At 45.7% G+C, this 20,947-nt stretch overlaps 2 protein-coding genes and 1 non-coding gene across 3 annotated transcripts in view; 2 read left to right on the forward strand and 1 right to left on the reverse strand.

Annotated features, from left to right (window-relative positions):
• Positions 1-718: 718 nt before the first annotated feature.
• LOC135536017 (ras-related protein Rab-11A) lies at positions 719-12,203 on the reverse strand. The gene is made up of 5 exons (XM_064962412.1): positions 12,040-12,203; positions 10,963-11,158; positions 4,263-4,456; positions 3,592-3,672; positions 719-3,447 (listed from the first exon to the last, which is right to left on the reverse strand). Exons 1-5 carry the CDS (start codon positions 12,077-12,079, stop codon positions 3,311-3,313), a joined length of 648 nt encoding a protein of 215 aa, XP_064818484.1. The 5' UTR covers positions 12,080-12,203; the 3' UTR covers positions 719-3,310.
• A 218-nt stretch (positions 12,204-12,421) lies between these two features.
• trnaq-cug (transfer RNA glutamine (anticodon CUG)) lies at positions 12,422-12,493 on the forward strand. Its single transcript has one exon. It is a non-coding gene; the product is annotated as a tRNA-Gln (tRNA).
• Positions 12,494-15,223: 2,730 nt separating this feature from the next.
• The window catches only part of LOC135536019 (C-myc promoter-binding protein-like), a 53,457-nt gene continuing 47,733 nt past the window's right edge, over positions 15,224-20,947 (forward strand). The window contains exon 1 of the mRNA XM_064962414.1: positions 15,224-15,400. The gene's annotated coding sequence lies outside the window, so the exon portion shown is untranslated. The remainder of the gene's footprint in view (positions 15,401-20,947) is intronic.

Here is a 20,947-nt window from a genome sequence, read left to right on the forward strand (position 1 = left end):
AGGAACGTTCTATGGTAGATGGGAGTAGAGGTGGTTAGTAGGAACGTTCTATGGTGGATGAGTAGAGGTGGTTAGTAGGAACGTTCTATGGTAGATGGGAGTAGATGTGGTTAGTTGGCCAGTAGGATCGTTCTATGTTAGATGGGAGTAGAGGTGGTTAGTAGGAACGTTCTATGTTAGATGGGAGTAGAGGTGGTTAGTTGGCCAGTAGGATCGTTCTATGTTAGATGGGTGTAGAGGTGGTTAGTAGAGTTATTGGATTTTAAATGAGTGGTAGAGGGAGGCACTGAGAGTGAACAGCAGCCGACCTAAATAATGTGACCCAGTATATGGATGTGTCTTCCTATTCCCTATCTAGTGCACTACTCTAGACCAGAGCCCTATTCCCTATCTAGTGCACAACTTTAGACCAGAACCCTATTCCCTATATAGTGGTACTACTATAGACTAGAGCCCTATTCCCTATGTAGTGCACTACTTTTCACAAAAGCCCTATGGGCCTGGTCAACAAGTGGTGAACTAACAGGGAATAGGGTGACATTTGGGACAAAGATCCAATCTATGTATTTAAAAACATGATGTTTTACTAACAGATGCTTCTTGACACGAATGCAACAACTGATAGACATTCTGATTATGAACACGTGTCACAAGGAGACCAGCAGTACAAGACGAGATGACCACCATGATTCCTATTGAATCGTCACCTTGTCAGCAATTCATTTCATATTATTATTTATTCTTTTCACAGTTTGATATCTCGTCAAATAAAATACGTCAATTAATATTCTCTGGTATCTGACTGTCGGCTGCATAGAATATAGTACAGCATCACATTTACACTAGATCTATACATGCATATTCAAGAGTAGTTATTCCTGGAAGAGAAATACCTAGAATGTGTTGTTTACATATTTCATATGTTTAATGTTGTTTACATATTTTCTGCTTTACTCATCTCATATGTATATACTGTATTCTATTCTACTGTATTCTATTCTACTGTATTCTATTCTACTGTATTTTAATCTATGCCACTCTGACGTTGCTCGTCCTAATACTTGTATATTCCTTAATTCCATTCTTTCACTTTTAAATTGGTGGGTATCGTTCGATATTATTGCACTGTTGCACAAGCCTTTCACTACAACCGCAATAACATCTCCTATACATGTGTGTGTGACAAATAAAATGTGATTTGACTTGATTTAAAGTTGGTTTCGGCCAGAACACTACAGCGGGCATCATTATTCTGTGGTTTGATCACGTTGAAAATAAGAACCTGATGTGTAATTCGACTGACTAACGCTCTTTCAATTCCAGTCAATTCACAAAGTGAAACAGAAATACACTATTCTCTCCCATGTTTTTCAATGAGGAAAATGTGCAATTGGAATTATGTTTATTTTCTGAATTGAAATGGAATGAACTCCCTGACTGACTATAATGCTAGTCACTTCCTGTTACAGACATCTCCGACTATGTTTTTAAAGACGTCTAACTATGTACGCTCAATTTATCCAAGAGAGTACAGAAATGTTTAATGGATAAACTTCTATATTGTTTCACCACGGTCACCGTCTAGCCAACTGCATGTTCTGGGCAATGGTAGTGTTCCACATTCAGTCAGAGAGTTCTGATAACTCGGTGATAAATTCAGTCAGAGAGTTACGATAACTCAGTCAGAGAGTTACGATAACTCAGTCAGAGAGTTACGATAACTCAGTCAGAGAGTTACGATAACTCAGTCAGAGAGTTACGATAACTCAGTCAGAGAGTTACGATAACTCAGTCAGAGAGTTACGATAACTCAGTCAGAGAGTTACGATAACTCAGTCAGAGAGTTACGATAACTCAGTCATCTTTTAAAGCAAGATAAAAACATGCGAGGCAGCAAAGTGGTGCCATGAAGTGACATCATCGTCGTCATCATCATAACATGCTAAGCTAACCTGCCACAGACTGACTGTAAACAAAGTGACGAATACTGTGTCCCAAATGGAACCCTATGGGCCCTGGTCACAAGTAGTGCACTATATATGGTAGGGCATAGGGTTCCATTGACACAGCTGTTGTTCCTCTACGTGTTAGGTACTTTGATGCCTGCCCTGTCTGTCCATTGGCATGGTTGAAGCCATCCGCAAACAGATCTAATGCCACAAGTCTTAAGCTATTTACAGCAATCAGATCAGTTGTCAAACTCCACCTATCGACAGGGACCAGGGAGCATACATTCTATCTAGTACACTGTGCTTAAATACATCCACATGTTTGGAAGAACCTACCGTTGTCAAACATGACATTATACTAAAGAGAGAGGGAGGGAGCGAGGCTAACTGATGGGAGGGGGGGGGTCGTAGACAGATACACATCAGAGCATTCTCAGTGTGCTTTAAATACGTACACGTTAGTGGGAAATATGATACAATATTTGAAAAAAATAAAAATAAACATAGGTAAAAAAAATGGAGGAACACAAAATGGAAGTCATAAATTGAAGAAAACGAAGATAAAAAAATCAGATGAATATATATTAAGACATTTCTGTGTAAGACATGTCAGCGCATCAACAGTATTACATCTACAGTGAGAAATATAAATGACTTCCTGTCTGAAAAGGCTCCGCTGGGGAACACGACTCCAGACACTGACGAGGCTTCTCAGATCATGATCAGTAGGGAGGGAGAGGAGGAGGGAGAGAGGAAGAGGGAGTGGAGGAGGGAGGGAGGGAGTGGGGAGAGGAGAGGGAGTGGAGGAGGGAATGAGGGAGAGGAGGAGAGAGGGAGGGAGGGAGTGGAGGAGGGACAGAGGGAGGGAGAGGAGGAGAGGGAGAGAAGGAGAGAGGGAGTGGAGGAGGGACGGAGAGAGGGAGTGGAGGAGGGACGGAGGGAGGGAGAGGAGGAGAGGGAGTGGAAAAGGGAGTGTAGGAGGGAGGGAGTGTAGGAGGGAGTGGAGGAGGGACGGAGGGAGGAAGAGGGGTAGAGGTGGGGTACAGGGTATATGAGGGGCTAGGTGGGGGTACAGGGTATATGGTGGGGGTACAGGGTCTATGAGGGGTTAGGGGGTAGAGGTGGGGGTACAGGGTATATGAGGGGTTAGGGGGTAGAGTGCATATGAGCGGTAGAAGTGGGGTACAGGGTATATGATGGGTTAGGGGGTAGAGGTGGGGGTACAGGGTATATGAGTGGGTAGAGGTGGGGCTACAGGGTATATAAGGGGGTAGAGGTGGGGGTACAGGGTATATAAGGGGGAAGAGGTGGGGGTATAGGGTATATAAGGGGGTAGAGGTGTAGTGGTAACATGGGCGGGGCTAGATGTTCTGACAGCACTGCATCTTTGGTTTGTTCTCAGTGGGCTGCACCTGGATGTTGACCACATTGTTGCTAGGAGACATGTCGCTCTCCTGACGCTCTGACATCTGCTTCTGAGAGACGATTCGATAGATTTCTGATGGAGGGGAGAAGAGAGGGAGAGATGATTAGGTCATATCCAGTCTGTCTTGCCAAGATAGCAGATCAAATCAACAGGTGTGACAACACACACACACACACACACACACACACACACACACACACACACACACACACACACCTGTCAGAATGGTCTGGAAAGCCGTTTCAACGTTGGTGGAATCCAGGGCTGACGTCTCAAGGAAAGACAAACCGTTTTTCTCTGAAGGAAACAAACAACTCCCTAAGTTAGAGACTGTACCCGTTATGGAACAAACAACTCCTTAAGTTAGAGACTGTACCCGTTCTGGAACAAACAACTCCTTAAGTTAGAGACTGTACCCGTTATGAAACAAACAACTCCCTAAGTTAGAGACTGTACCCGTTAGGAAACAAACAACTCCCTAAGTTAGAGACTGTACCCGTTCTGGAACAAACAACTCCCTAAGTTAGAGACTGTACCCGTTCTGGAACAAACAACTCCCTAAGTTAGAGACTGTACCCGTTCTGGAACAAACAACTCCCTAAGTTAGAGACTGTACCCGTTAGGAAACAAACAACTCCCTAAGTTAGAGACTGTACCCGTTCTGGAACAAACAACTCCCTAAGTTAGAGACTGTACCCGTTAGGAAACAAACAACTCCCTAAGTTAGAGACTGTACCCGTTCTGGAACATTCCACAGGAATGAATGCAAGCATAAATAGTAACATTAAAACATACATTTTTGTGAGACTGCAGCATCATCAACGAAGGAAAGTACAACAACAACAAAAAACAGAAATGTATGTAGCTTTTTCGGTGGCATCTCTAACCTGCGAACGCCCGAGCCTCGTCGGTGGGCACGGCTCGGAGGTGACGCAGGTCACTCTTGTTGCCAACCAGCATGATGACGATGTTGGTGTCTGCGTGGTCCCGCAGCTCTTTCAACCACCGCTCCACATTTTCATAGGTCAGGTGCTTGGCGATGTCATAGACCAGCAGGGCCCCCACCGCGCCTCTGTAGTACCTGCACCATGACATCATCAACAGTGGAAAAAGAGGACCATTTTAGACCCTCAATGGGCTTTACAGTACCCCGGTCTAGACCCTCAATGAGCTTTACAGTACCCCGGTCTAGACCCTCAATGAGCTTTACAGTACCCTGGTCTAAACCTCCAATGAGCTTTACAGTACCCCGGTCTAGACCCCCAATGAGCTTTACAGTACCCCGGTCTAGACTCTCAGAGAGCTTTACAGTACCCCGGTCTAAACCTCCAATGAGCTTTACAGTACCCCGGTCTAAACCTCCAATGAGCTTTACAGTACCCTGGTCTAAACCTCCAATGAGCTGTACAGTACCCGGTCTAGACCCCCAGAGAGCTTTACAGTACCCCGGTCTAAACCTCCAATGAGCTTTACAGTACCCTGGTCTAAACCTCCAATGAGCTTTACAGTACCCTGGTCTAAACCTCCAATGAGCTTTACAGTACCCCGGTCTAGACCCCCAATGAGCTTTACAGTACCCCGGTCTAAACCTCCAATGAGCTTTACAGTACCCCGGTCTAAACCCCCAATGAGCTTTACAGTACCCCGGTCTAGACTCTCAGAGAGCTTTACAGTACCCCGGTCTAAACCCCCAATGAGCTTTACAGTACCCCGGTCTAGACTCTCAGAGAGCTTTACAGTACCCCGGTCTAGACCCCCAGAGAGCTTTACAGTACCCCGGTCTAGACCCTCAATGAGCTTTACAGTACCCTGGTCTAAACCTCCAATGAGCTTTACAGTACCCCGGTCTAGACCCCCAATGAGCTTTACAGTACCCGGTCTAGACTCTCAGAGAGCTTTACAGTACCCGGTCTAAACCTCCAATGAGCTTTACAGTACCCCGGTCTAAACCTCCAATGAGCTTTACAGTACCCTGGTCTAAACCTCCAATGAGCTGTACAGTACCCGGTCTAGACCCCCAGAGAGCTTTACAGTACCCCGGTCTAAACCTCCAATGAGCTTTACAGTACCCTGGTCTAAACCTCCAATGAGCTTTACAGTACCCTGGTCTAAACCTCCAATGAGCTTTACAGTACCCCGGTCTAGACCCCCAATGAGCTTTACAGTACCCCGGTCTAAACCTCCAATGAGCTTTACAGTACCCCGGTCTAAACCCCCAATGAGCTTTACAGTACCCCGGTCTAGACTCTCAGAGAGCTTTACAGTACCCCGGTCTAAACCCCCAATGAGCTTTACAGTACCCCGGTCTAGACTCTCAGAGAGCTTTACAGTACCCCGGTCTAGACCCCCAGAGAGCTTTACAGTACCCCGGTCTAAACCTCCAATGAGCTTTACAGTACCCCGGTCTAGACCCCCAGAGAGCTTTACAGTACCCCGGTCTAGACCCTCAATGAACTTTACAGTACCCCGGTCTAGACTCTACATTCATACATACATTAATTCATTCATACATACATTCATTAATTCATACATTCATACATACATTCATTCATGCATACATACATTAATTCATACATACACAATGGCCTAATGCAATGCCCTAATGGCCTAATGCAATGCCCTAATGCAATGCCCTAATGGCCTAATGCAATGCCCTAATGGCCTAATGCAATGCCCTAATGGCCTAATGCAACGCCCTAATGCAATGCCCTAATGGCCTAATGCAATGCCCTAATGGCCTAATGCAACGCCCTAATGCAATGCCCTAATGGCCTAATGCAATGCCCTAATGGCCTAATGCAACGCCCTAATGCAATGCCCTAATGGCCTAATGCAATGCCCTGATGCAATGCCCTAATGGCCTAATGCAATGCCCTAATGCAACGCCCTAATGCAATGCCCTAATGCCCTGATGCAATGCCCTAATGGCCTAATGCAACGCCCTAATGCAATGCCCTAATGACCTAATTCAATGCCCTAATGGCCTAATGCAATGCCCTGATGCAATGCCCTAATGGCCTAATGCAATGCCCTAATGGCCTAATGCAACGCCCTAATGCAACGCCCTGATGCAACGCCCTGATGCAACGCCCTAATGCAACGCCCTAATGCAACGCCCTGATGCAACGCCCTGATGCAACGCCCTAATGCAACGCCCTGATGCAACGCCCTGATGCAACGCCCTAATGCAACGCCCTGATGCAACGCCCTAATGCAACGCCCTGATGCAACGCCCTGATGCAATGCCCTAATGCAATGCCCTAATGGCCTAATGCAACGCCCTAATGCAATGGCCTAATGCAACGCCCTAATGCAATGCCCTAATGGCCTAATGCAACGCCCTAATGCAACGCCCTGATGCAACGCCCTGATGCAACGCCCTAATGCAATGCCCTAATGGCCTAATGCAACGCCCTAATGCAATGCCCTGATGCAACGCCCTGATGCAACGCCCTGATGCAACGCCCTAATGCAATGCCCTGATGCAACGCCCTGATGCAACGCCCTGATGCAACGCCCTAATGCAACGCCCTGATGCAACGCCCTGATGCAACGCCCTGATGCAACGCCCTAATGCAACGCCCTGATGCAACGCCCTGATGCAACGCCCTAATGCAACGCCCTGATGCAACGCCCTGATGCAATGCCCTGATGCAACGCCCTAATGCAACGCCCTAATGTAACGCCCTGATGCAATGCTCTGATGTAACGCCTAATGCAACGCCCTGATGCAACGCCCTGATGCAACGCCCTGATGCAACGCCTGATGTAACGCCCTGATGCAACGCCCTAATGCAACGCCCTGATGCAACGCCCTGATGCAACGCCCTAATGCAATGCCCTAATGCAACGCCCTAATGCAATGTCCTAATGCAACGCCCTAATGCAATGCCCTAATGGCCTAATGCAACGCCCTGATGCAACGCCCTAATGCAACGCCCTGATGCAATGCCCTAATGCAACGCCCTGATGCAACGCCCTAATGCAACGCCCTGATGCAATGCCCTGATGCAACGCCCTGATGCAACGCCCTAATGCAATGCCCTAATGCAATGCCCTAATGCAATGCCCTAATGGCCTAATGCAATGCCCTAATGCAACGCCCTGATGCAATGCCCTAATGCAACGCCCTAATGCAATGCCCTAATGGCCTAATGCAACGCCCTGATGCAACGCCCTAATGCAACGCCCTAATGCAACGCCCTGATGCAATGCCCTAATGCAACGCCCTGATGCAACGCCCTAATGCAACGCCCTGATGCAATGCCCTGATGCAACGCCCTGATGCAACGCCCTAATGCAATGCCCTAATGCAATGCACTAATGCAATGCCCTAATGGCCTAATGCAATGCCTAATGCAATGCCCTAATGGCCTAATGCAATGCCTAATGCAACGCCCTGATGCAACGCCCTGATGCAACCCTAATGCAATGCCCTAATGGCCTAATGCAATGCCTAATGCAATGCCTAATGTAACGCCCTGATGCAACGCCTAATGCAACGCCCTGATGCAACGCCCTGATGCAACGCCCTGATGCAACGCCTAATGAAACGCCCTGATGCAACGCCTAATACAACGCCCTAATGCAACGTCCTAATGCAACGCCCTGATGCAACGCCCTGATGCAACGCCTGATGCAACGCCTGATGCAACGCCCTAATGCAACGCCCTGATGCAACGCCCTGATGCAACGCCCTGATGCAACGCCCTAATGCAATGCCCTAATGGCCTAATGCAATGCCCTAATGCAACGCCCTGATGCAACGCCTAAATGTAACGCCCTGATGCTGATGCAACGCCTGATGCAACGCCTAATGCAACGCCCTAATGCAATGCCCTAATGGCCTAATGCAACGCCCTAATGCAATGCCCTAATGGCCTAATGCAATGCCCTAATGCAATGCCCTAATGCAACGCCCTAATGCAACGCCCTGATGCAACGCCCTGATGCAACGCCCTAATGCAATGCCCTAATGGCCTAATGCAATGCCCTAATGCAATGCCCTAATGGCCTAATGCAATGCCCTAATGCAATGCCCTAATGCAACGCCCTGATGCAACGCCCTGATGCAACGCCCTGATGCAACGCCCTGATGCAACGCCCTGATGCAACGCCCTGATGCAACGCCCTAATGCAACGCCCTAATGCAATGCCCTAATGCAATGCCCTAATGCAATGCCCTAATGCAATGCCCTAATGCAATGCCCTGATGCAACGCCCTGATGCAACGCCCTAATGCAATGCCCTAATGGAATGCCCTAATGCAATGCCCTAATGCAATGCCCTAATGCAATGCCCTAATGCAATGCCCTAATGCAATGCCCTAATGCAATGCCCTGATGCAACGCCCTGATGCAACGCCCTAATGCAACGCCCTAATGCAACGCCCTGATGCAATGCCCTGATGCAACGCCCTAATGCAATGCCCTAATGGCCTAATGCAACGCCCTAATGCAATGCCCTAATGGCCTAATGCAATGCCCTAATGCAACGCCCTAATGCAACGCCCTGATGCAACGCCCTGATGCAACGCCCTAATGCAATGCCCTAATGGCCTAATGCAATGCCCTAATGCAATGCCCTGATGCAACGCCCTAATCGAATGCCCTAATGCAATGCCCTAATGCAATGCCCTAATGCAATGCCCTAATGCAATGCCCTAATGCAATGCCCTAATGCAATGCCCTAATGGCCTAATGCAGTGCCCTGATGCAACGCCCTAATGCAACGCCCTAATGCAACGCCCTAATGCAACGCCCTAATGCAACGCCCTAATGCAATGCCCTAATGGCCTAATGCAATGCCCTGATGCAACGCCCTAATGCAACACCCTAATGCAACGCCCTAATGCAATGCCCTAATGCAATGCCCTAATGGCCTAATGCAATGCCCTGATGCAACGCCCTAATGCAACGCCCTAATGCAACGCCCTAATGCAATGCCCTAATGCAATGCCCTAATGCAATGCCCTAATGGCCTAATGCAATGCCCTAATGCAACACCCTAATGGAATGGCATAATGCAATGCCCTAATGCAATGGCCTAATGCATGCAATGCCCTAATGCAATGCCCTAATGCAACGGCCTGATGCATGCAACGGCCTAATGTAACGCCCTGATGCATGCAACGACCTGATGCAACACCCTGATGGAATGGCATAATGCAATGCCCTAATGCAATGGCCTAATGCATGCAATGCCCTAATGCAATGCCCTAATGCATGCAATGGCCTAATGCAACGGCCTGATGCATGCAACGGCCTAATGTAACGCCCTGATGCATGCAACGACATGATGCAACACCCTGATGCATGCAACGGCCTAATGTAACGCCCTGATGCATGCAACGGCCTAATACAACACCCTGATGCATGCAACGGCCTAATGTAACGCCCTGATGCATGCAACGGCCTAATATAACGCCCTGATGCATGCAACGGCCTAATGTAACGCCCTGATGCATGCAACGGCCTAATATAACGCCCTGATGCATGCAACGGCCTAATGTAACGCCCTGATGCATGCAACGGCCTAATATAACGCCCTGATGCATGCAACGGCCTGATGCAACACCCTGATGCATGCAACGGCCTAATGTAACGTCCTGATGCATGCAACGGCCTAATGTAACGCCCTGATGCATGCAACGGCCTAATGTAACGCCCTGATGCATGCACCAGCCTAATGCAACACCCTGATGCATGCAACGGCCTAACGCAACACCCTGATGCATGCAACGGCCTAATGTAACGCCCTAATGCATGCAACGGCCTAATGCAACGCCCTGATGCATGCAACGGCCTAATGCAACGCCCTGATGCATGCAGCGGTCTAACGCAACGGTCTAACGCAACGGTCTGACGCAACGGTCTGACGCAACGGTCTGACGCAACGGCCTGACGCATTCAGTGCACAAATCTCAGACAGCTGAACTGTGAAATGGACAATTATTGTTTTAGGAAAGTAAAAAAAAACATTAGGCTATGAAGTTGTGCATATAGGACACATCGAAACACAAGGAAGAGTCTCCTGTAATTAGTTATAGGCTGTTTTAAAGGACATGTAAATGAGGCTCATTTGACCAACATCCCTCGTTTATTGATGGCGCTGGCTGCATTGGCGGACGGCCTAATGGCTTATACGCACCCAATGCAGACGGTCCTTTGTAGCTCCGTTGGTAGAGCATGGCAATGCCAGGGTCGTGGGTTCGATTCCCAGGACCACCCATAAGTTAAATGTAAATGTAAGTGGCCTCTGCTAAATGGAATATATTACATGACTAAGTGGCGTTTGCTAAATGCAATATATTACATGACTGTAAGTGGAGTCTGCTAAATGGAATATATTACATGACTGTAAGTGGAGTCTGCTAAATGGAATATATTACATATAGATGACCGGTAAATTTCTCAAAGGTTCAATAAATAAAATTCTTCCCGGTCACTTGTCCAGCTCCAAATCTTCCTATTGTAAACTCTGGATCAGCTGACCTTCCCCAATCCTAACATTAACCATTTGTGGGAAAAATGATAAACTGACCCCAGATCAGCATCTAGGGGCAACTTTACCCTACAGCATACTCACGCCGAGGTGATAGCCCGGTAGCGCTCCTGTCCTGCCGTGTCCCAGATCTGAGCCTTCACCGTTTTCCCATCCACCTGGATACTGCGGGTGGCAAACTCCACTCCAATGGTGCTCTTACTTTCCAGGTTAAACTCATTCCGGGTGAAACGAGAGAGCAGGTTGCTCTTGCCAACACCCGAGTCTCCTATCAAAACCACTGGAACACAAAATTAATGGCTGATGAATTCAATGGAATAAAATCTTTATTGACCCCAAAGGTCAGGGCCGGATTACACACACACACACTTCAATTTTTCTCTGCCTCAAGGGCCCCTACGGTTTTGGCCCCCAGGGCTTCAACCCATGTAAGCTCCTGCATTAATCAGGCCCTGCCAGAAGGTCAATGTGTAGCAATTACATAGGGATATGACATAGTTAAATCACGTGTAGCTACAAGATGCCATCACATAAAATATCTGACCATCACCAATTCACTTTTGCAGTGACACTGTCAAACATCCACAGTGGTGTGTAGCTAACGTTAATTCTTAGTCTTATGCTTTTTATGTTAAACCAACTTGAAATAGAAAACAACAAAACAGATAGCCACAACACGTGACATATGTAAAAATTTAGATTAAACAGCACAGAAAAAAAAAACAGGAAAGGGAGATTATAACATCACATTATTTATCTACGGATGAATGTAGCTAGATAATAACCAATGTTCGTTGCATGTAGCTAAGATAACCAGCTGGCTAGCTAATCTAGCAATCTAGCTATCTCGGGAAACACCCCGACCTCACTTAATCATACAAAAGTCAGCATTGTTTAGAAACAGCTGCTAACCTATTAACGTTAGGCGTTTGGGTACCTAACGTTGCAATCCAACTGCTTCACAATTTATGTTTATAATTTATCATCAATATGTAGTTTTCGTTTATAAAACAAATAATGTATCAGAGCTATTCACACACCTATATCATACTTCACAGACACAAATTAAAAGGTTTCACTGTTAACGTTAGCTAAACAGCTGCCTAGCTAACGTTAGCTACCTAGCTGGCTTTGATATCGAGGATCATGCTGTAATGTTACCTTTAAACAGATAATCGTATTCATCATCTCTGGTTCCCATTTTCTAAAAGATAAATAGGAATATTTCGTTTGTATAAACTGTTTAAAATGCGACGATTTAACAAATAGATTTTGAAACACTCAGCTACCTAACGGCGACGGGTCTGTTTTCAGACTGACACTTCCGGGATTGTGTTGTGACGTTGCTAGCTATGGGAGGGGAGCAACAAAAAAGCAAACCAACGGCCGATATTCATTGCTACGAAAAGAATTGCAGACACTTCAAATAGAAATGCACCAGTGAAGTAGTAGTCCGCCACATAAATTAATCACTACAGTGCAGTGGTATTCTCATTACATAGATAACAGTTATATACATAATATGAAAGAAGTTGGAGCACGGGGTTCTATGGTGTAATGGTTAGCACTCAGGACTCTGAATCCTGCGATCCGAGTTCAAATCTCGGTAGAACCTATGTTTTTTTCTCTCAGAAACGGCGCAGATCCACAGAGAAGACATGTTCTGATGAGAAAGCCGATCAAAATACACTACGTTTATAAAACATCACGAATACCTGCTCATTCCATGACTAACCAGGTAAGTCCAGTTGAAAGCTATGAACCCTTTCTCACGTCACCCCGCTCCTCCGCTCTCTCCACTGGCTTCCAGTTGAAGCTCGCATCCGCTACAAGACCATGGTGCTTGCCTACGGAGCTGTGAGGGGAACGGCACCGCAGTACCTCCAGGCTCTGATCAGGCCCTACACTCAAACAAGGGCACTGCGTTCATCCACCTCTGGCCTGCTCGCCTCCCTACCACTGAGGAAGTACAGTTCCCGCTCAGCCCAGTCAAAACTGTTCGCTGCTCTGGCCCCCCAATGGTGGAACAAACTCCCTCACGACGCCAGGACAGCGGAGTCAATCACCACCTTCCGGAGACACCTGAAACCCCACCTCTTCAAGGAATACCTAGGATAGGATAAAGCAATCCTTCTCAACCCCCCTAAATGATTTAGATGCACTATTGTAAAGTGGCTGTTCCACTGATGTCAGAAGGTGAATTCACCAATTTGTAAGTCGCTCTGGATAAGAGCGTCTGCTAAATGACTTTAAATGTAAAATGTAAATGTGATGTCACCAGGAGAAGACAGGTTAAATAAGGATGTTTAAGCCTCGAGACATGGAATGTGTTTTAGTGCTTTTCAACATGGTATGGTAGTAGATGCCAGTCGCACCGGTTTGTGTGTCAAGAACAGCAACGCAGCTGTTTTTTTATACACTCAACAGTTTCCCGTGTCTACCACCCAAAGGACATCCAGACAGTTTCAATCAAGAATGGTCCACCACCCAAGGGACATCCAGATACCATGACACAACTGTGGAAGCATTGGAGTCAACATGGACCAGCATTCCTGTGGAACGCTTTCGACACCTTGTTAATTTTATTTGACCTTTATTTAACCAGGCAAGTCAGTTCAGAACAAATTCTTATTTTCCATGACGGCCTAGGAACAGTGGGTTAACTGCCTGTTCAGGGGCAGAACGACAGATTTGTACCTTGTCAGCTCGGGGGTTGTGAACTTGCAACCTTCCGGTAACTAGTCCAACACTAGGCTACCCTGCCGCCCCTTGTAGAGTCTATGGGCCGACGAATTGAGGCTATTCTGCGGTGGAAAAAACGGGTGCAATTTAATATTAGGACGGTGCTACCAATGTTTTGTACACTCAGTGTATACCTCCACATACATTTTTTTTAATAAAATAAAATATTGGATTTTAAGAATAATGTGATTTACCACTAGGTGGCAGCATTGTTCTGATTAGACTACCTTTCTAGTACTAAACTCCACGGGGGAATTATAATTATGAGAGGATCTAGGGCTAGGCTATCTACACTGAAGAAAAATATAAACCCAACAAGTAAAATGTCGGTCCCATATTTCATGAGCTGAAATAAACAATCCCGTAAATTTTCCATATGCACAAAATGCGTATTTCTCTCAAATGTTTCTTCACACATTTGTTTACATCCCTGTTAGTGAGCATTTCTCTTTTGCCAAAATAATCCATCCATCTGACAGGTTTGACATATCATATGCTGGAGAAGTATGCTCTTCTCTGATGAATCCCAGTTTCAACTGTACCGGGCGGATAGCAGACGTGTATGGCGTTGTGTGTGAGAGCGGTTTGCTGATGTCAACGTTGTAAACAGAGTGCTGCATGGGGGTGGTGGGGTTATGTTATGGGCAGGCATAAGCTACGGACGCCGAACACAATTGCATTTTATCGATGGCAATTTGAATGCACAGAGATACTGTGACCAGATCCTGAGGCCCATTGTCGTGCCATTCATCCGCCAACATCACCTCATGTTTCAGCATGATAATGCACTGTCCCATGTCGCAAGGATCTGTACACAATTCCTAGAAGCTGAAAATCTCCCAGTTCTTCCATGGCCTACATACTCACAAGACATGTCGCCCATTGAGCATGTTTGGGATGCTCTGGATCTATGTGTACGACAGCATGTTCCAGTTTCTGCCAATATCCAGCAACTTTGCACAGCCATTGAAGAAGAGTGGGACAACATTCCACAGGCCACAATCAACAGCCTGATTAACTCTATGCAAAGGAGATGTTGCCCTGCATGAGGCAAATGGTGGTCACACCAGACACTGACTGGTTTTCTGATCCACACCCTAATCCACACCCCTACCTTTTCTCTGTGAGAGCATATGCATATCTGTATTCCCAGTCATGTGAAACCCATATATGAACAGTAACTCAGTTAAATCTTTGAAATTGTTTCATTTGATTAAATTTAAAAAATGAAATTGTTTCATGTTGCGTTTATATTTTTGTTTTTGTCTGGGAAATTAACATGTTCAATAACACTTCACATTAAAGTACACTTACAATTATGTATAAAATGTATTATATGCATTTTATATATAGTCCTAAGCATTTTAATGTATTTTACCAGTACTTGTGTAGACTTGCAAGTTAGAATCTTTACAATCAAAATTGTATAACTTAGTTAGTAAAAAAAACGAATTATTCGTTTATAGATAGTGTCGTTCATACATGTGTTCCACAACTATAACACAATGATATGCTATTTTGGTGCTTCCTATAATTACATAGGGTGACCCGACAGCAGCCAAACCAAACCCGCGCGACGTAACGTATTCCCCATCACAACCAAAATGGCGGAGGACGGAGCCGGTCGGCGCCTTGAACACAACTGGCTATAGAAATATTGTAGTCTATTTCTAGATATCAACGGCTGATTCAAATATTGACTGTTTTTAAAAATGCCAGTGTGTTTTTGAAGAAATCCCGCCGAAGTTGGACGACGAGTGATATCGCGTTTGCTGGTGGTGTAAGTATAATGTTAATTAAACCGTTATTTTGTGAGGAGTTGATAAGGGGTTTAGCTATGAGTTTGCTAGCTAATGTGAGGTAACCGGCCGTAGCCAGGCTAACTAGGGCGAACGGTGTTTTATTCCAGGCTGTCACTCTCAGTTTAGTGGGATCACCCCTATGTGAATTTGAGCAGAATTCATGCAGTGAATTCACCGGATAACTGTCCAGACAGACAGTACCAGCCTCAGTGTGACCTGCTTTTAAAGCTGCATTGTAATTGATTTAGTATCTCGTCGGCTTCTGTAATACCTTCATGCGTATGCAGATGACATGCCACAGGTTGCTGTCAGTCTGTCAAGGTGGTGGAGAACTCTGTGCATAATTAATATAATTAGCTTTATATTCGTGCCCCAGAGCATGGAATCACAGTATGGAAACCGTTTACAGGACCCACCTGTGTGGCTATGACTATGACCCTATGCAGGGACATAACGATTGACTGATTGGTTACATAGTGCACATTCTAGTGTCACGAATATATTTTTGTCTTGGACTATAATAAAGTAATGTGTGGGTCAGATAGTCTTAAAATAAAGCTGAATATCTTCCTCTGTCAGATAATAATTTAAGCTGGGGGAGAAAACCATGTGTCACTTCTGCTTGGCAGAGCTATGTAGTTATGTGCAGGAGGCGTGATGGTGCGCAAACAGAGTACAACATTAACTACTAGCTCAAGATTGAGGAAACAGGCATGGTGGTTTTTGACTGAGGAAACAACGTTGATCCTACTGTTTAGATTGAGCTGAAGTGAGTATAGTGGAAACGTGATTTAGATTTTGTATTCACTTGGATGTTTTGGTGGCAACAAAAAAGAAAGTATGCTGTTTGTGCTGTGGAAACAGCTGTATGGAAAGCAGATGTGTAAAAAACGTCTCCAAATTCTTGCATACTGGAATGATGGAGACATCAGATATGAATTAACTTTAGGCTATTAAAGATGGATTTCATCATATGTATTTCCTCACGAGAGGTTAAAGTGGTGACACCATACAGGACAGACAAGTCAGATCAAATCATACCATCACACTCTGACAGGAAGATAGACACAACCTACCCATGTGATTTGGAAACCTCACTGCCACTTATACCAGAGAGGTGTTTATATACTCACTCAGTAAACTGCACAATTCCTCTTCTGGATCCAAGTCAACAGTCTAGATTCTATCTTATCATATTCTATTTTATTCTACCCTGTGCGTCAATAACTAAGCTAATCCTGATCAACATTGTCAGTGTTCAACACAAACTCAGTTGTCATGATTTATGGAAAATAGTAAAACAATTGTTGGAGAGAGAGAGAGAGAGAGACAGAGAGAGACAGAGAGAGAGACAGAGAGAGAGACAGAGAGAGAGCGAGACAGAGAGAGAGAGAGAGAGAGAGGGGGAGAGAGAGAGAGCGAGACAGAGAGAGAGACAGAGAGAGAGAGAGTGAGACAGGGAGAGAGAGAGAGAGAGAGCGAGACAGAGAGAGAGAGAGGAGAGAGAGAGAGAGAGAGAGGACAAAACATAAGCAGTCTGCCTTGTCTGTTCCCGTTCTAACCAACGGTGTCCCTTGTATCGGAATGTTAAAAGGAGGAAAACATGTTGACCTCGCAAGGAAAACCACTGTCACACGTGAGAGAGAAATACGTGAAGGTAGTCAGTCAACAGTCAAGTCCTGCTTTTGAACCACACAGCATGAAGATTAGAGTTCCGGAAGCAGGGCTCGGGGCCCTGGTCAAAGTAGTACACTACATAGAGAATAGGGTGCGATTTAGGACGAAGACCAAGGCCTTGCCAAAGCCCAGGGGTCCTTTCTCACTGTGCAGAGAGGCAGCAGCTGCACCACTGATGGGGTTCACAGCAAAGGCAACACCCTGATGATAGAAGTTCAGATGTCAGTGTCCAGGGATAGGACATATTATAGGAGAACCAGACTTCATACAGGGGAACCAGTACATACATGAGAATGTAGCCTAGTCAGCATAGAAGATGATGCAGAATGTGGCCTAGTCAGAATAGAAGATGATGCAGAATGTAGCCTAGTCAGAATAGAAGATGATGCAGAATGTAGTCTAGTCAGAATAGAAGATGATGCAGAATGTAGCCTAGTCAGAATAGAAGATGATGCAGAATGTAGTCCAGAATAGTCAGAATAGAAGATGATGCAGAAAGATCAGATAGAAGATGATGCAGAATGTAGCCTAGTCAGAATAGAAGATGATGCAGAATGTAGCCTAGTCAGAATAGAAGATGATGCAGAATGTAGCCTAGTCAGAATAGAAGATGATGCAGAATGTAGCCTAGTCAGAATAGAAGATGATGCAGAATGATGTCAGAATAGAAGATGATGCAGAATGTAGCCGAGTCAGAATAGAAGATGATGCAGAATGTAGAGTCAGAATAGAAGATGATGCAGAATGTAGCCTAGTCAGAATAGAAGATGATGCAGAATGTAGCCTAGTCAGAATAGAAGATGATGCAGAATGTAGCCTAGTCAGAATAGAAGATGAAGAATGTATGCAGAATAGAAGAATGCAGAATGTAGCAGAATAGAAGATGATGCAGAATGTAGTCAGAATAGAAGATGATGCAGAATGTAGCCTAGTCAGAATAGAAGATGATGCAGAATGTAGCCTAGTCAGAATAGAAGATGATGCAGAATGTAGCCTAGTCAGAATAGAAGATGATGCAGAATGTAGCCTAGTCAGAATAGAAGATGATGCAGAATGTAGCCTAGTCAGAATAGAAGATGATGCAGAATGTAGGCTACGAGAAAGACTAAGTAGAATAGAAGATATGAGATTTCTGTCTTCTTCAGCAAAGCTAACGGATATCAAATCAAATCAAATTGTATTTGTCACATGCGCCAAATACAACCTTACAGTGAAATGCTTACTTACAAGCCCTTAACCAACAATGCAGTTTTAAGAAAATAAGATTAACAAATAATTAAAGAGCAGCAGTAAATAACAATAGTGGGGCTGTATATAGGGGGTACCAGTACAGAGTCAATGTGCGGGGGCTCCGGTGTCGAGGTAATTGAGGTGATATGTACATGTAGGTAGTGTTATTAAAGTGACTATGCATAGATTATAAACAGAGAGTAGCAGCAGCGTTCTGGGGGAGACAATGCAAATAGTCTGGGTAGCCATTTGATTAGCTGTTCAGGAGTCTTATGGCTTGGGGGTAGAAGCTGTTTAGGGGCCTCTTGGACCTAGACTTGGCGCTCCGGTACCGCTTGCCGTGCGGTAGCAGAGGGAACGGTCTATGTCTGGGATGGGAGGTTGGAAATAGACACATAACATCGGATGGACTGCTTTAGATTTGGAAACAAACCACAGAAATGGCAATTTCACAGGCTTGGATTAACATTGACTCAGGGATTGCAAAACAGAAACGCCAATTAGGCCTCGGCTAAATCTGTGAACAGAGTATTTTGTAATGTATTAGGTCTACAAATGGGCAGGGTGTCTCCTGAATGTCAGTGGGTGGGCTGTTTTTACACTCTTGTTAGGCTGGCTGGCTGTGTGGGTGGCTGGCTGGCTGTGTGGGTGGCTGGCTGTGTGTTGGGTGGCTAGATGGCTGGCTGTGTGTTGGGTGGCTGGATGGCTGGCTGTGTGTTGGGTGGCTGGATGGCTTGCTGTGTGTTGGGTGGCTGTCTGTCTGTGTGTTGGGTGGCTGGCTGTCTGTCTGTGTGTTGGGTGGCTGTCTGTCTGTGTGTTGGGTGGCTGGCTGTCTGGCTGGCTGTCTGTCTGTCTGTGTGTTGGGTGGCTGGCTGTCTGGCTGGCTGTCTGTCTGGCTGTGTGTTGGGTGGCTGTCTGTCTCTCTGTGTGTTGGGTGGCTGGCTGGCTGTCTGTGTGTTGGGTGGCTGGCTGGCTGTCTGTCTGGCTGTGTGTTGGGTGGCTGTCTGTCTGTGTGTGTGTTGGCTGGCTGTCTGTGTGGCTGTGTGTTGGGTGGCTGTCTGTCTGTCTGTCTGTCTGTGTGATGGCTGTCTGGCTGGCTGTGTGTTGAGTGGCTATCTGTCTGTCTGTGTGTGTGATGGCTGGCTGGCTGTGTGGCTGGCTGTGTGTTGAGTGGGCTGTGGTCTCAGAGGATTGATGTAACAGCACTAAGTCCTGACCAGCCTTTAAGTAAGGGGTTTAATAGTCACTTACTGGCAGATGCAAACATTGGTCTTACAGGGTGTTTGTCATTACAAACCCTGTTACTGTCTATGTCATCTGTAATATCACATAAAGCATTGGGCTAAGCTGGGCTATAGGTCTATGTCATGTTCTATCCCAGTACCCATTGGTTTAGGCAGGGCTAGGTTACATCCAGTAACCATTGGTTTAGACAGGGCTAGGTTACATACAGTAACCATTGGTTTAGGCAGGGCTAGGTTACATACAGTAACCATTGGTTTAGGCAGGGCTAGGTTACATACAGTAACCATTGGTTTAGGCAGGGCTAGGTTACATCCAGTAACCATTGGTTTAGACAGGGCTAGGTTACATACAGTAACCATTGGTTTAGACAGGGCTAGGTTACATACAGTAACCATTGGTTTAGACAGGGCTAGGTTACATACAGTAACCATTGGTTTAGACAGGGCTAGGTTACATACAGTAACCATTGGTTTAGGCAGGGCTAGGTTACATACAGTAACCATTGGTTTCCTGCAGGGCTAGGTTACATACAGTAACCATTGGTTTAGGCAGGGCTAGGTTACATACAGTAACCATTGGTTTAGACAGGGCTAGGTTACATACAGTAACCATTGGTTTAGGCAGGGCTAGGTTACATACAGTAACCATTGGTTTAGGCAGGGCTAGGTTACATACAGTAACCATTGGTTTAGACAGAGCTAGGTTACATCCAGTAACCATTGGTTTAGACAGGGCTAGGTTACATACAGTAACCATTGGTTTAGACAGGGCTAGGTTACATACAGTAACCATTGGTTTAGGCAGGGCTAGGTTACATACAGTACCCATTGGTTTAGGCAGGGCTAGGTTACATACAGTAACCATTGGTTTAGGCAGGGCTAGGTTAAATACAGTAACCATTGGTTTAGACAGGGCTAGGTTAAATACAGTAACCATTGGTTTAGACAGGGCTAGGTTACATACAGTAACCATTGGTTTAGACAGGGCTAGGTTACATTACATTTCTATCCCAGTAACCATTGGTTTAGACAGGGCTAGGTTACATTTACATTTAAGTCATTTAGCAGACGCTCTTATCCAGAGCGACTTACAAATTGGTGAATTCACCTTCTGACATCATACAGTACCCATTGGTTTAGGCAGGGCTAGGTTACATCCAGTAACCATTGGTTTAGACAGGGCTAGGTTACATACAGTACCCATTGGTTTAGGCAGGGCTAGGTTACATACAGTAACCATTGGTTTAGGCAGGGCTAGGTTACATTACATTTCTATCCCAGTAACCATTGGTTTAGGCAGGGCTAGGTTACATACAGTAACCATTGGTTTAGACAGGGCTAGGTTACATACATTAACCATTGGTTTAGGCAGGG

Source organism: Oncorhynchus masou, unplaced genomic scaffold, assembly GCF_036934945.1.
Source record: "Oncorhynchus masou masou isolate Uvic2021 unplaced genomic scaffold, UVic_Omas_1.1 unplaced_scaffold_545, whole genome shotgun sequence".
Lineage (NCBI taxonomy): Eukaryota > Metazoa > Chordata > Actinopteri > Salmoniformes > Salmonidae > Oncorhynchus > Oncorhynchus masou.

Coding starts and splice junctions, on each gene's coding strand:
- LOC135536017 (XM_064962412.1), bottom strand. CDS start 12,079: ATGGGAACCAGAGATGATGAATACGATTATCTGTTTAAAG. Junction 3,673..4,262: donor CGAGGCTCGGGCGTTCGCAG/GTTAGAGATGCC, acceptor TGTTTCCTTCAG/AGAAAAACGGTTTGTCTTTC. Junction 3,448..3,591: donor TTTCCAGACCATTCTGACAG/GTGTGTGTGTGT, acceptor CCCCTCCATCAG/AAATCTATCGAATCGTCTCT.